Genomic DNA, 16,213 nt, shown 5'->3' with positions numbered 1-16,213 from the left:
TCCACTCACTGACGGAATGTGGGTCTGCCACACCTCTGAATACCAAGGCACGGATGGGTTCTAAGGTGAAAACCTGGAGGCCTGCTTTCTGGGCCACCCAGTTCTCCCAGTCACCACCAGGGGGCAACACCAGGGGCGAGAAGCCAACTGGCCAGTCCCCAGAGCGTGGCTGCAGATGGTCAGGGAGGGACTGGGAGGGAAGCCAGCCAGGGCCCTGCTGCCTCTCCCTGGATCCGTGCTGGAAGATTCGGCCACAGCTCTGGCCGAGACCTGCTTTACTCACTGGTGACGGGTTTGGGTTTTGTGGCTACAAAGGACATTAGATTTGGTCCTTGGGGGAGTTTTAGTGGTTTTGACAAGGGCTACTGTGGGGTGATGACGAGCCATTTCCCTGCGGTGGGCGGACGGGAGCAGGGAATCGCCTGCCTGTTATCCCATCTCTCTAAATTATTAAGCTCCTGTGACGCGGCGGGCTTCACTGAAGTCAGAGAGCAGAGACCATCCCCGGGGATGAAGGGGTCAGGGGTCTAGGAAGACGGGGCTCCCTCCCAATGGACAGAGGTGACTTAAGGGCCCAGGTTCTTCTGGGAGGAGACCTGGCTCTGGTCCTGCTCAGGGACGCGGGCCTCACCACACTCTTCCTGCAGTCCTGGGCCTTGTTTGGGGCTTTTCTGTTAAAGGACACTGAGCACAAGGGCCCTGGTTGGGGGTGAGAACAGCAAGGGACACGCGTCCAGCACTCAGGACCCCGCTGTGCAGCGCACGCCCTCCGCTTTGGCCAGGGGGCCCCCGCACCGTCCCTTGCTCCTTCCTGCCCGTGGCCATGCTGCCTGCCCTCCTCCGGGGCCCTGCTCCCACCTGACGGGTCAACATCTTCCCAAGGTGACTTTGCTTTATTCTGGGAAGGTGGTACCCCACCTCCATGACCCTGACGGGATGGTGGCCTTTTATCACACGGGGCCTGCATCAGGTTTCCCAAGTGGGCCTCTGGCCTCTAATTCCCTGTCACATTCCTCACCTGTAAACACACGGTGGGGGCCCGAGCAACACCTGCTGACTGTGACTTCGTTCTAAAGGGAGCCAGTAGACGCCCCCCACCCCGCTGTCCATCTGTCCGTCTGTCCCCTGCAGGTGAGGCTCTTGCTGAGCCCCGAGCCGTCTGCACCTGTGGTGCAGTGCTGCTGGCTTCTGCCTCTTGTCCCCTCTCCGTGCCTCCGCCTTTAAGTCAACACACACCCTGAGTGACCCTCAAAAGCTTATCCCTTTGACAGTAAACCTCAGCTGTTGGCTTGAACTGAGAGCTGCCAGGAGAGGTGACATCATGAAGGGGTGACTTTTGGGGACAGACCTTTGAAGCTCAGGGGCCTAACTCATGGGCTTCAGCAAGCTGAAAGGTGTTGGCCCGGTGGATTTGATTACTATCGGAAGCTACGCGGGTCCACTCTCCTCTCGGTGCTGTGCGGCCCCCCAGCAAAGGCCAGAGTCCTCATAGAGGGGATGGGGAGACCCAGAAAACGCCTGCCTGGAAAGGGGGTGGGGAGGAGGAAAGGAAGGTTCCTTAATCCTTAAATGGGAGGCAATGGAGGTGCTACAAAGGAACACGTCCATAGTTCAGTGGGGAACATTCCAGTGCCGTCGACGTGGGTGTCGGGGAGCAGGCATTGGACCTGCTCTCAGAGAGGCTGGCAGAACAGTAGTTTAATACTTTTTAAAGGGAGCAGGAGGTGTGAGGTCCTGCAGGAAGGGGCCGTGTGCTTTGCCAGGTCCTGCCCAGTCCCGCAGGGCCTCCTGCCCCCAGCCCACTCCTCCGCCACCTCTTCCCATCCCTTTCCTTCCCGACTTCTTGGCTCACACGCCCCGGGCCGGCCTGGCAGCCGTGCCAGCTCACCGGTTTTGGAGGCAGCCTCTGCAGCAAAGTCAGCGGCAAACTTCTTGAGGACCTCTGCGCTGTCTTCCTTCACGAAGAGGCCGATGAAGTTGGAGGAGGTGTAGAGCTCCAGGGGCAGCGGGGCTGAGAATTTACACTTCCAGCGACTGACTGTCGTCTGCAGGGCCTCCCCCAGGGCGTCCACCTTGCTGTCCTCACACTGGCAGGGAAACAAGAGGCTTCGTTCAGCGACAAGGGGACAGAGATGTCTGGTGTGACTTAAAATTTGGCATCCTCTGCCCGGAGCTGGAGGCCGATGATGCAATGACTAAACCACCACGTCTGGTCTGTGAGGAGGGAGAAGACCTGCAGGCTCCCAGTTATACCTGGGGATGGATTATCCAGCCGGGCAATGGATGACCTCTCCCCACTCTCCCTGCCCTGATGTGCTCCTCTGAACTCAGCCAGCATGCAGCGGGACTGGTCCAGCAGAAAGGGAGCCCGAGGGACGTGCCAGGAGAGTGTATAGCACCCCAGGATAAGTTGTGTATTTTCCACTGTTTTGCATCATCTGTGCCCTTTCTGTTCTGCTTAGATGATCAAAAGTTGACTCTGCTTCCACCCCCAGGATGCTTGGGGAGAATGAGGCTCCGAGAGCTGTAACATCCTTCTCCCACCCTCTTCAGAGCACTGGGACAAAGAATGAGATTGTCTAAAACTCTGAATGCTTTTGAGAAAGATCCTGGGATGACTAAGAGGAAATGATGATCATTTTAATTTTCAGCGTGAACGGTGAAAGAGAAGGTGTGAACAGATTTTCACCTATGAAAGGAGGGTGGGGGTGGGAATATGAATGAGATTCTGGAAAAACAATGCAAAATATTAGACAAACATATTGTCTTAAAATGCTACCATTCTGCCTCATCGTGACTCTAGCTGGAGAAATCAGTTCTTCTCCGTCTCTGCAGAGAGCCGAAGTAGATGAAGTGTATTTACATTTATTATAACGAGGGGGATTTAGTGCAGTGGTTAAGTAAGCATCATGACAGCTAGAATTATGGACTGGGGGACGATGCTGGGGGAGAGGTATCTCTGCCGCCTCTAGAAAGATGGAGCAAAGCAAAACCTGTGGACAGTGTCCACATGGCTCAAGTCACCTGCCCCGTCTACAGTCTCCGTGTCTCCTCCCCAGCTCTCTGACGGCTGCTCTTCCCTCATGAGGGGGGAGGGGCAGACAACAGACGGAGTGAAACGGGGTTAGAGAGTCCGCTCCCTCTGTGGCTGCCAGGCAGTGGGGTCAGGGTCCCGAGGAACATGCTGTGGCCACAATGCTATCACACTGGACCCTGGATGCTCCTGGGTCTCTGCAGACAGGAGAAAGGGGCTGGGGTGAGCAGCCACAGACGCCGCTGATTCCTCGAAGGCTCCTCCAGCTCTGGAGCCCGTGACCCTTGCTGGCCACGTCCTGACAGGCTCCCAGGGCTGGTGGGATGCGGGCATCCGGGACTGGGCAGGGCTGTGGCGGCAGCGGTGGGGGGGTGCTCACCATGAAGAACTGGCAGAGGGTGATGTGGGGGAAGATGTTGTGCGCCTTGTTCTTGCCACAGATCTGCTTTGACTGCTGCCAAAAGTCGGAAAGCTTCTGCGCTAAGGGGCCAGTGGGGCGGAGGTAGAGGACGTACTCCCGGGGCAGGGGGTCATCCAGGAAGGGGTCGCCGACGTGGGAGAACAACCTGCCAGAGAGGAGGGGGCCGAGCAGGCGTCACTTGAGATGAGGGAAGCAAAGGAAGAACTGAAAGAGAGCTCCACCCTGGGCGGCCCCACCCCCAGCCCTCCCCCAGCCCTGTGAGGGGAAGGGTTTTCAACTTTGTGCTTTAAAAATCTACCCTTTGTATCTGCTAATCCCATACACCAGACGCTAACACGACATTGTACATCAACTATACTTCAGTTAAAAAAAAAAATCTGCCCCTTGAAGCTCACACCTGGTAAGCAGCTCTCGGGGGTGCCGACTTCTCTTCCCCTGCCTGTCCTAGGGCATTTGCACCCCACAGCTCCCTACAAAAATCCAGAAGCTGCTCTGCTCTCCAGCAAGCATTTCAGATAAACGTTAAACTGTTTCCCATCCACCAGGACCGGCCCGGCCTGGCCTGCCCTTCCAGTGCATCTACGATTAAACCCAGGTGTCTCCAAAGATAAGGGGGGGCTTCGGGATGGTCGCCTTGTGGGGTCGGCCCTGGGTAGTGATATACTGGAAGGTAAGTAGGATGTTTTTAATCGATTTGCCCAGGATCTAAAGTGGATCTTTAAGTGCCTGGAGAGGGGTAGATATCATGATGGGGGCTCTGTCTTAGAAATGCTTTGGATTTCTTGAAACAGCTCTGAGGAGAGCACACATGGGGCCAGGACAGAGGCGGCAAATGGCTTCATCCCTGGGCTTGTCACATGGCCTTTCGACTCCCCTCCCCGCCGCAAGGTCCCGTTTGACAGGCTGCACATCCCTGCTCATCCACAGACACTTAGAGTTAATTACGTGCTATTTTCTCTATTTATTTATTTCATACCAACCAGTCACATGCCGCCTGAACACTTCTTCCTCCTGTGGATGCCAAGGCTTTTTGTCTGGAAGAAGAAACCAGATTTCTATTATTAGTATTTTTAGCCTCCTATCTGCTTTTCTCACTGCAGTGGCAAGAGCTGGCTGTGCAGCAGGTTGTCAAGCCTACCCAGGGGTGTAGGGGAGACACCTGCAGCAGGACGACTCCCCAAGGGTCACAGGGATGTTGGACTTGTGATTAATTTCCATGTAATTAGCACTGGATTTGCATGCAGCCTGACAGCCCATGCCATCTATTTTTAGTTATTTTCACATCAGACTTTTATTTCTGCTCCCTAAAGGTTGTCATGTCTCGCTTTTCCCTCCTTCCCTTTCACCCACTCCCTCTTCCTGACCCAGATCCCATACAGAGCATTTCTTACCCACAGCCCCTTGGCAAAGTGTGTTAGAAAGCGGTGCTGAGGGTATTAAGACTTGAGGCTAGATGCCCACAAGGACAATTAGTTTGGTTCAGTCCAGTGCCTCTTCCCACCCGCCTCCAACCACCACCACCAGCCTCAGACTGGATCCATTGTCTCCAGCTATTTTACAGACATCTTTCGGGACAAGTAGCCCTGGGTAAAAGGGTATGCCGGAGGAGAAGGGCGGCCCTCACTCCCACTGCTGGAGAGACAAAGCCCTGTGAATGGTGGGGCAGTGTCACAGGGTGGTTCTCGCCACGAGTCATAGCCCAGTGCACAAGCACGTAAGTAGAGCAATTCTGAAACTTCAGACTGGTCTCCAAAAGCCAGATAGTTCTGGGTTTGCATCCAGCTTTGCTATTTGTGCATCCACTCATGCATTCAAGTTTATGTTTGTTCAAATTATACCTATCGAATTGCTATGACTTTGTCAGCACCGTGCTAGGCTCTAGGAATACAGGACAAAACAAGACTTCTATGGGCCCTGCCCTTGTGGAGTTTTCAGTGGAGCAGGCGTGACAATATTAATTGCCCAGGTGGTTATTTAATTACGTTAGTGGTCAGTGCAACGAGGGGAGAGCGCAGGCAACCCTAAGCACATTGGACGGGGAGGTGGGGGGGTTTCATCAGGGAAGCGACATTTCAAGTGTGGCCTGAAGAACGTGGGCCCCCCTGGGGAGGTAGAGGTGGGCTGTGAGTGGGGGCTGTGGGGGCAGGAGACACCTAGTTCCTCTCTACAGTGAGGAACCTTGAACAGTGCCTGACACCCTGGAGGCGATCAGTAAACGATCATTCCTGCCCCTTTATGCTGCACCAATTCAGGGTCCGAGGGAGAGAGAAGAGGGGAGGAACTTCTAGTGTAAACTGATGCTCTTTCCAAGCACCCTTTTCCCAGCTGGCTGCTGACCCCAACTCCTCCTTCCTCATCCCTTCTTGGAGCAATGAGAACCGCTGATGGTGTGATGATGACCAGAGATCAACTGGAGGCGCAACACCTGGCTTCACACAAGGCGAAGTTCAGGCGAAGGAGGTCAAGGTCACAGCGGAGGCTTCAGCCTGGTTTGAGGCCAGCCATGGTGGTGCTGCTCCACGACCCAAAGAGAAATACCTTCCTTTCCTCCACGAAAATCTGAGCATAGATACCAAATGACCAGAATAAGGAAACTGCACAACTGAGTAGAACAGCATCCTAGAAGACAAGCTACTTACAGTAAGATGAGGTTTTGCAAAAGCAAGACAGACTCCTCAGAACTCCTTGGAACAGAAGCTGGTGCGGAAAAGGCAGGAAACACAGGGAACCCCCTCTTTCCTGCCACACATCTCGCTTTTTTCAGATCCTGAAGCCATGCACCCACAGAAGAACACAAAGCATGGCCTTTTAGAGGTTAGACTCTCTGAGGGATTAAGGTCACCAAAAAAAGACTTATTGTTTCAGAAACAATTGGGAAAAGGAAAACTCATTTGTGGTCCAATATGCTATTTATATAAAGGATCCAGTTTCTTTTTTTCTAGGCTCTTCCCCCAATGAAATATATCTGACTGAAATTTTATTTATTTTTCCTTAGCACTAGGAGTATATTCCTTTGGAAATGAAAAAACTAATTAAGTTATGGTCGCTGTAACTCTAAAGACAAGTTTTGGAGAGGATTCAAAGATACAATTGAGATAGATAGATAGATAGAAGGTTTGGGGGATAAGGCTGTGGAGAAATGTTAAGGAGACCCAAGTTCTTTCTGAAGACGAGTCTGAAAGGGCTTCAGTTTTGTGTCTGGTTATCATATCTGATGTACCTTCTCCGATGAGGGTACGAAAAATTAGCTCTGGCTACAACACAAAGGACTCCAGTTAGACACCAGAAAGAACTTCCTGGCAGCAACGTGCTATAAAAGTGGTTTTTTGTTTGGCTTTGTTTCTAGGAAGTTGTTACCGATCTGAAACAGGTGTGAGATTCTTGAGGCAGGAGGCCGTAGGAGGAGGAACAGCCCTGCTTCCCAGGGGTCACAGCCACCGGCAGAGCTGCTGCCTCACCCACTGCCAGGCTGATGGCGGTTTGGGCTGAGTTTGTTCCCAGAACTCTGCCCACAGAACAGACTGCACACGGGCAGTGGCAGAACACATCTCCCCGCTCCAGCCCCCTGAAGAAAGACTGTTGCCATAGAGTTCCCACCTCCGTGGTCCATCCATGGGGCCAGTGCCAAGAACAGTGGGGTGTGTGGGGTGGACCCCAAAACACCAGGCTGAGCCTAAACAGCTGCTACCCTCAGAGTGACTCAGACACTGGCAGTGCCTGCTGGGGACCTTGAGCAGATAAAGGGGGAGTATCCCTGTCTGCTCAAAGGAGAGCAGTCCAGCCATTGGATTATAGCAACCAGTGATTCAGGTGGGACTCCCATGGCTGGAATCAGCGGACAGCTGAACTACTGTAGTTCTATTACATGAGAACACAAATTTGACTCTTGACCCTGGTCCTAATCTTCCCAATTACGTCTAGGGTTCACTCTTGGAGGAGTGCAAAAAAAAAAAAAAACGAAAAAAAAAACATAACAAAACGAAAGCAAACCCTTATGCCTCCTAATGATGGGGAAGAACAGCATAAATCATATAAAAGCAATGGCTCATCAAAAAATCGGGCAAGCAGCTGCAAGGAAATTAGCCAGCTGGGGACGAATGGGCAGCACCCACTGATTGCCTTGCTTCACTCCAGGAGAACTCCTCCCACTGTCTGCTCTCAGCTCTACAGAGTTCTGGGTTCGCGGTGGCTCTGGCCCGGGGCCACGGCTCTACCCTACCACCAGGGTCACATGTTGCCCTCCTTCCTTTCCCTTTCCACCTGTGGGAGACCAAGCAGCATCACTTCCCCCTCCCACCCGCCTTCCCTCCTGCTTTTCTTCCTTCCTATTCTCTTTTTTCCCTTCTCCTCCCCAGGAGCTCTTACCAGGAAACCAAATGTAAACCAAAGATAAAACCCAGAGTTGATCAAGTGTCATTTTCTGATCTAAAGTTTGATATGCAAATCAATGTGATACACCACATCCACAAAAGAAAGGACAAAAACCACATGATCATCTCGATAGATGCAGAAAAAGTATCTGATAAAATTCAACACTGATTTATGATAAAATCTCTTACCGAAGTGGGTATAGAGGGAACATACGTCAACATAATAAAAGCTATTTATGACAAACCCACAGCCAGCATAGTACTCAATGGTGAAAAACTGAAAACTTTCCTGCTAAAATATGGAACAAGACAAGGATGCCCACTCTCACCTATTCAACAGTCTGTCCAACATAGTCTTGGAAGTCCTAGCCACAGCAATTTGGCAAGAAAAAGAGATAAAAGGGGTCCAAATCGGAAGAGAAGAGGTGAAATTGTCACTATGTGCAGATGATATGATACTGTATATAGAAAACCGTAAGCTCCACAAAAAAATTACTAGAGCTAATAAAAGAATTCAGTAAGGTAACAGGATACAAGATTGACATTCAAAAATCAGTTGCATTTCTTTACACTAACAGTGAATTAGCATGAAAAGAAAGTAAAGAAACGATCACTTTTAAAATTGCATCTGAAACAATAAAATACTTAGGAATAAATCTGACCGAGGAGGTTAAAGACTATTCTTGGAGAACTACAAAACATTGATTAAGGAAATTAAAGATGACTTAAAGAAATGGAAAGATATCCCATGTTCTTGGAATGGAAGAATCAATATCGTTAAAGTGGCCATACTGCCCAAGGCAATCTATAGATTCAATGCGATGCCTATCAAGTTACCCAGGACAGTTTTTTTTTTGTTTTGTGTGTGTGTGTGTGTGTGTGTGTGTGTGTGTGTGTGTGTGTGTGTGTGTTTTACAGAATTAGAACAAATGATCTCAAAATTTATATGGAATCACAAAAGACCCAGAATTTCAAAACAATATTGAAGAAAAAGAATGAAGCTGGAAAAATAACCCTCCTAGACTTTAGACAATACTATAGAGCTAAAGTAATCAAAACAGCATGGTATTGGCATAAAAACAGACATATGAATCAATGGAACAGAACAGAGAGCCCAGAAATAAATCCACAGACCTATGGTCAATTAATCTTCAACAAAGAAGGCAAGAATATACAATGGAGAAAAGACAGTCTCTTCAGCAAGTGGTGTTGGGAAAACTGGACAGCAGCATGTAAATCAATGAAGTTAGAGCACTCCTTCACTCCATACACAAAAATAAACTCAAAATGACTTAAAGACTTGAATATAAGACAAGACACAATAAATCTCCTAGAAGAAAACATAGGCAAAACATTCTCTGACACAAATCTTAGCAATGTTCTCCTAGGGCAGTCTACCCATGCAATGGAAATAAGAGCCAAAATAAACAAATGGGACCTAATTAAACCTATAAGCTTTTGCAGAGCAAAGGAAACTATAAGCAAAACAAAACAACAACCTACGGACTGGGAGAAAATATTTGCAAATGATGTGACTGACATAGGCTTAATTTCCAGAATATATAAACAGCTCATACAACCTAATAACAAAAAAAACAAGCAACCCAATTAAAAAATGGGCAGAGGACTTAAACAAGCAATTCTCCAATGAAGACATACAAATTGCCAATAGGCACATGAAAACAATGCTCAATATCACTAATTATCAGAGAAAAGCAAATCAAAACCACAACGAGGTATCACCTCACACCAGTCATGATGGCCATCATTCAAAAGTCCATGGGTTTAGACATAGAATACAAACTTGTGGTTGCCAAGGGGGAGGGGGTGGGAAGGGATAGACTGGGAGTTCAAAATTTATAGATACTGACAGGCATATGTAGAATAGATAAACAAAATTATACTGTATAGCACAGCGAAATATATACAAGATCTTGTGGTAGCTCACGGCGAAAAAAAATGTGGCAATGAATGTATGTATGTTCATGTATAACTGAAAAATTGTGCTCTACACTGGAATTTGACACAACATTGTAAAATGACTATAACTCAATAAAAAAATGTTAAAAAAAAAAAAGTCCATGAGTTACAAATGCTGAAGAGGATGTGGAAAATCCTCTGCTGGTGGGAATGTAGTTTGGTGCAGCCATTATGGAAAATAGCATGGAGATTCCTCAAAAAACTAAAAATAGACTTACTGTATGATCCAGCAATCCCACTTCTGGGTATATATCCGGATGAAACTCTAATGCGAAAAGATACATGCACCCCAATGTTCATAGCAGCACTGTATACAATAGCCAAGACATGGAAGCAACCTAAATGTCCATCGACAGATGAGTGGATAAAGAAGCTGTGGTATATTTATGCAATGGAATACTACTCAGCCATAAAAAGGAATAGAATAATCCCATTTGTAGCAACATGGATGGACCTAGAGATCATCATTCTAAGTGAAGTAAGCCAGAAAGAGAAAGAAAAATATCATATTACTCATATGCGGTGTCTTAAAAAAAAAAAAGGATACTAATGAACTCATCTACAAAACAGAAATAGACTTACATAGTAAAAAAATCTTATGGTTGCCAGGGAAAGGGGGTGGGAAGGGATAAATTTGGGAGTTTGTGATTTACAAATGTTAGCCACTATGTATAAAAATAGATACAAAAAGTTTCTGCTGTACAGCACAGGGAACTATGATCAATATGTTGTAATAACCTTTAATGAAAAAGAATATGAAAACGAATACACGTATGTATGGGCATGACTGGGCCATTGTGCTGTACACCAGAAATTGACACATTATAACTGATGGTACTTCAATTAAAAATAAATAAATAAATAAATAAATAAATAAATAAATAAATAAATAAATAAATAAATAAATAAAATAGATAAACAAGGACCTACTGTATAGCACTGGGAACGATGTTCAGTTTCTTATAATGAGCTGTAATGGAAAAGAATCTGAAAAAATATTTACATATGTATGTATATGTATAACTGAATTGCTTTGCTGTACACCTGAAACTAACATTGTAAATCAACTACACTTCAATAAAAAAAAATAAGAATTTAAAAAAAAAAAAAAGGGCTGATGGAGGAAGGCAAGACACAGCAAGGTATGTGCAGGGAAGTTAGAATTTGGTGACCCTAGAGCAAAAGTGGTAAAGCTGGAAGAAGGTCAAGATGAACCTGAGCAGGGAGGCAGGGGGACAGCTCCCAAAAGTGCCTGCCGTTTAGAGAGCTCGGGGAATGATGCAGTGGGGAACAATGAAGTCAAGCATGATCAGATTTGCAGATGAGGGATGGATTTAAGGGAGAGAAACTGTATGCTGTTTAGAAGGCCTTGATGGTAGATCAGAAGGAGGACACTGAGAGGGTGAACTATAAGCAGGATGTTGGGAAGGATGTTTGGCTTGTTGATTGAATGAAACTTGGAGACGGACTAGGAATGGTAACTTGAACACCTGTGTGGATGGTGGAGCCATCCCTGAGAGAGAATGCAGGGGTGGAAACAAGTTTGGGCTGGAGTGGTAGTGGGTGGGAGATGAGTTCCCTGGAGAACCTGGGGGTCTGGGCTAACTAGAGCTACACCAAGTATCGCGAACAGACACGGGCGAGTTGCCACGTGCTGTACTCTGAAAGCTTTCTCTGTTACCTTGACCATGAGTCCTGGTCTCTGTTTGGAAGCCAGAAGTTGCTTTCAGGCTGCTCACTGGATTCCTGCCTCCTGTCTAAGGAATACCTTCAGCTCCCAACTCGTTCAATACTGACGTCAGTAAATATTCAAGCCATCCCTGGCTCAGGCAGAAGGGTCACCCCTCCCGCCAGGTTCTCCAGGGCAGCTCATCTCTCACAGTCCTTCGAAGGACAGTTCAGCCCCTATTTTATTTCACTTGACACAACTCAGAAGTCTGACACCTGCAGTGAAAAGCAACGGGCAGCATCTATACTAATGGAAATGGTAATATATTCCCTTAAAATCTAAGATCTTGATTCAATTAAGTAGGAAACGAATTTGTTGAGCTTTCCAGTTACTTGAAGTTGCTCAGTCCTGGGCTTAGGACTGCTGGTAGCTGTGTGCTCGTGGCCTCAGGATCCCATCCACTCTGTGCATTCGTTCTCTGTGACCTAGGACTTTTTTTGTGTGCAAGAGAAGAGACAAGGGGTCAAGTATGTAATCCTCCAAGTGGATAAAGCTTCCTGTGCAACTGAAATTAAAATACATCTTTCTTTCATGTAGCCAAGACAGTCTTGAATTTTAGAAACATTTAATGCTGATAGAAGATTTTAAAAAATGTTCTCAGTGTCCAGGGTACCAGTTGTCAAATCTTCCACATGTAACACTGTGAATTCAATTAAAAGATGACCTAATTCATCAAGATCTCTCATTCTTTTCCCTGGAGCGTCACCAGGCTGGGGGATGGGCAAACTTAGCTAAAGCCCAGCTTCTGTTTTTCCTAGTCAGAGAGTCTTAGTCATATAATGAGGCCGCTGGTGCCACTAAAGTTGAGGAATTCTTTTAGGGTGTATGTGAAAAACAGACGCTGCTTTGTAATGTGGTTTTACGTAGAAACAGCAGTGACTTTCATTGTGCCCCAGGAAGTGTCACCTGCTCAGGGCTGACCTTCTTCATGGATTTGAGGCAGCTTGATTCTGCCTGAAGCTGACAGCTACCCTGAGAACAGAGGGCAGGCAGGTAACTCTGCACCTGTTTTTTTCAGTAGGAGAAAAATAAGGATAAGGAAGTCACTGATGGATGTACCAGGCACATAGGCGTTAAAGCCGCCTGATAATTGGTGAAGCTGGTATTGTTAAGGAGCCTCCCTGGACCAGGATGGCTCTCCCCTGACAGGTCAGCTTGGCCAGTCATCTCTGTGGTTGTCCCAGTCCCGGGGCTGGTTCTGGACGCTCTGACAAAAGTCTGCATCCATCAAAGGCATAGACTGAGTAGTCGAAGCATGAGCCTGGAACCCTGGGGGGCATCTCAGCCAGTGGCCTCCAAACCTTGTCGGGAGAACCAGAGAGAAGTGGCCCCTAAACCTCTCACTGGGGGTCTGCTCCAGACTCCTGGGGTACCCTTCCAGGTTGGAACGTGACTTCTTGGCAGGAGAGAGTATCCCCCATGTGCAGAGCCCCTTGGTCAGGAGCAGCAGGGTATGAGGATGGGGTGGACAGACACAGAAGACAGAGCAGACAGGAGGAGTCCAGGCCCCCGTGACCAGCGATGGGAGATGCTTAGAGAGCAACCAGCTTAAGCCCCTGAAATTCACATCCTGCTGCTCCTCTCACTCATTATTGCCCGTTAATCGAGACTTCAGTTTCTGATATGGTTACCCTCTCGGTTACCAGTGGCTAGTAAGATCCTTATAGATTTAATCCCACTTTTATTGATGGTCAGAGGCCTCACAAATGCAGGGGAGCATTTGAGGAGCGGCTAAGAGCCACACAAGTCAAGAAGGGGGCGGAGGTGCTATTCCAGCCGAGCCTTCCTGGCTCGAGTGAAAATCAAGGATCGGCCAAATACTGTTGCCCCAGGGGACCCTTGCAGGAGCTAGAACACAGGACCCAGTTTTCAGCTGTTGTTTCCCAAAGGAAGTCATTTCTCCAAAGGTGGTGAAAATGCCCAAACAAGAAGGTTGAGATAGAGAGATGTGACATCTGTCAAGTGTTTTGAGGTCCTCAGAAGCAACTGTAAGTGATAAACAGTGATCCCATGACTGGAAAGGATCTTGAGACCATCCTGTCCCTTCCTTCTGATGACCAGAGTTGTACCCCTTCGAGTTTGTGCCTTCAAAGGAATCTTCCCTGTTCTTACTCTACCAGGTACAAAAAAAAACCTTTTAAGAAAAGGGAGTCAGCAATGTTCCTTTGCTACCTAACAGCCCTTGTGCTTGGAAAGTTCTTTGCACAAAGTCCTTCCAACTCATGCCGCATTTTCTGTACCTGGTAGAGTTGGCCACTCTTTTCCTATATAAACAAGTCATTTATTCCATCCCTTTCACACAAGGAATTCTGGCTGCTTTTGGCCACCAAGGCCAGTGAGACAGGCTTGCGAAGAGCGGGGGCAGTTCAGTTTAACAACCTCATCTCTGAAGTCGCTGCCGGCTCTGGTTTCCTCCCTGTGAAGCTGATGGAAGGCAGTGGAGAGGCCGTCAATACACATAAACCATAATGGTCCTACCCATTTCCTTTGGAGGAAATGAACCTAATGGAGAAAGATATATTGATCATAAAGACCCGACTTCAGAATCAGTCTCCTGGCAGTGAACCCCTTCAGCTGGCTGGGCTAATGGCCTGTGCTTTCGGCCGCTGCGGCCTGTCTGAGAGCCGTCCATCTAATAATCAATGGGCGAGCAAGCCTGCCGGGGGGCTGGGGACGCTACCATCAAAAGGCCCTCTGACGGGAGGAAAAAGCTGTGGGCTTTTAAAAATATATATATATAAAGCTAATCAGAGAAGGAAAAAAGGTTGCTGAGCTATTTGGGGGCTTAAGAAGGGCTTCCTGTGGAAGAGCTCCAACCTGCCATGATGCCCGCCTTTCTCCCCCGTCAGCAAGACTCAATTGTCCAATGCATAAAGAGCCTGTTAAGCAGCGCTCCTCGGGGGCTGGCTAGCAGGGACAATGTGGCCTAGGGTCCCTGATGCTTTTAGGTGGCTGGGCTCAGGAGCCCACGTGGAGAGGCCCCGTTTTGTTCTTGCTCGGAAGGGGCTGGAGCTCTGGCCTCTGCTGGAGGGAGGCAGCAGTTTGTCATTGGGAGACCAGCCATTAGACCACGGGTGGTGACTTAAGAAAACACACTTCTCCTTGCCTCTGTTGTAAGTCTCCCTAGGATCCAGACAAGGCCCTGCCTCCCCCTCGGATCAATGAGTGTTTGCACGGAGGCACAAGGGAGCCTTTGCAGGATAAAAGGAACCCGTTCTTGGGAGCCCAGCTCTGACTAATTGCGGAACTGTGGACAAGTTAATTATCCTAAGATTCATTTCCCCAGTCTCTTAAATGGGGATGACAATACCTACCTTGCAGGACCGAACGATGATGAATATCAATGTCAGAGAACGTATCTGAAGAGCTCGGCACAGCGTCCGGCATGTACTAGGCACTTAGAAATCACATTTGCATATATGCCTGCGCATATTAGTTAACAGTCTTTGCAATTCTCCCAGAACAAATGCCTGTAAGTTCCAGGCTAATAGGAATCCTTCAAGACTGGGCATCAGAAGGCCCAGATCCCCTCTCTTCTGAAACAAGCTACAACCCTCTGGGCAGGTCTTGACGAGTATACGAGATCTGAGGGGAGATAAAATCTCTCCAGATGAGGCAGTACCACAGGGAAAGGCGCCGAGGGAGAGGCAGCCAGAGATGTGTGGCTGGTGCAGAGAAAGTCCACAGGAGGTTTCCTGGGGGCGTGGGGGGACACAACCCAGACTGTGGGGAGACAGGCGGAGAGTTTAGACTCCGTAAGGAAGGACGTTGGGAGTCACTGAGAGGCCCGGGGCAGGGGAGGGACAGTTCCTGCTCCCTGAAGGAAGCCAAGGAGAGGAGAGACCACCCTGAGATGGGGGTCCACAGTCACCAGGCACAGGGGAGAGGCTGGCCAGGGTTCCCTTTTCCTTCTCCGATCTTGTTACTAGTGCTCCCTGTGGGGCCTGCATTCCCCACTCTGCAGAGTAAAACTGTCTGAACCACCTCCCAGGAGAACAGGATAAAAGTGTCAGAAGTTCAACCCACTGCACATGCTCAGCTGTTACAACTCCCTGAGCAACAGGGGATCAGAAGCTGCCTCTGTTTTGCCGGAAGACACGCAGCAAGCTGAGGACACAGGGATCCCAGAATCAGACGAAATGAAATCACGAATGTCACAGTAACCCTTGGCCCAGTCCCCTGCCTAGAATAGGTGCTCCATCGGTGTGGCCACGACTTATCTCTTGATGACTAGCTCCTCTGTTCTCTCCGGGGCTTCACCATTTCTGCGTGCTTTCATGCACTTTTCCTCCTCTAGGAGAGACCTGGGGGTGGAATGTGGGTCTGTGCTCTAACTAGCCGCTCGGTTCAGTTTCACATGAAGGCATCAGCCCCAAAGATTCTGTTTCTAGGTTACGGGTTCTATAGAAAACCATGGGAATCAGGCAGCCCTGGAGGGGCAGCGTCTGTTGTCCCGAGTCTCTGCGTCCCTGCAGAGGAAAGTCCAGCTGGCGGGGGGGCAGAGGTGTCTGCTGCATAAAAGAGGCTGTGTCCCTGTGGGACCAGGTAGAGGGCAGGAGGCTAATTCGGAGCCACGGGGAGCCCTGAGTGCTCTGAGGTGTGCAGAAGGCAGGAGAGCTTCTGCAGGAAGATACAGAAAGCCAAAAAGTGACTGTCCTCGGGGAGGCAGGACCTGCCTG

The 16,213-nt window shown here is 48.7% G+C and overlaps 1 protein-coding gene across 3 annotated transcripts in view; it reads right to left on the bottom strand.

The window, feature by feature from the left end:
* UBASH3B (ubiquitin associated and SH3 domain containing B) overlaps positions 1-16,213 on the bottom strand; it is a 129,779-nt gene that overhangs the window by 28,689 nt on the left and 84,877 nt on the right. For 2 of the 3 annotated variants that reach the window (XM_010986557.3, XM_031443470.2), the window contains exons 2-4: positions 4,436-4,489; positions 3,414-3,600; positions 1,889-2,087 (exon numbers count right to left, since the gene is read on the bottom strand). In XM_010986557.3, the coding sequence (XP_010984859.1) occupies positions 1,889-2,087; positions 3,414-3,600; positions 4,436-4,489 (440 nt within the window). Of the gene's footprint in view, positions 1-1,888; positions 2,088-3,413; positions 3,601-4,431; positions 4,490-16,213 lie in introns of all 3 variants that reach the window. The other variant, XM_010986558.3, reaches the window with a different exon arrangement.

The sequence above is a fragment of the Camelus dromedarius genome, chromosome 34 (genome assembly GCF_036321535.1).
Source record: "Camelus dromedarius isolate mCamDro1 chromosome 34, mCamDro1.pat, whole genome shotgun sequence".
In the NCBI taxonomy this organism is placed as follows: domain Eukaryota; kingdom Metazoa; phylum Chordata; class Mammalia; order Artiodactyla; family Camelidae; genus Camelus; species Camelus dromedarius.
The sequence above is the reverse complement of the archived record's forward strand: the minus strand, read 5'-3'. Positions and strand labels throughout refer to the sequence as shown.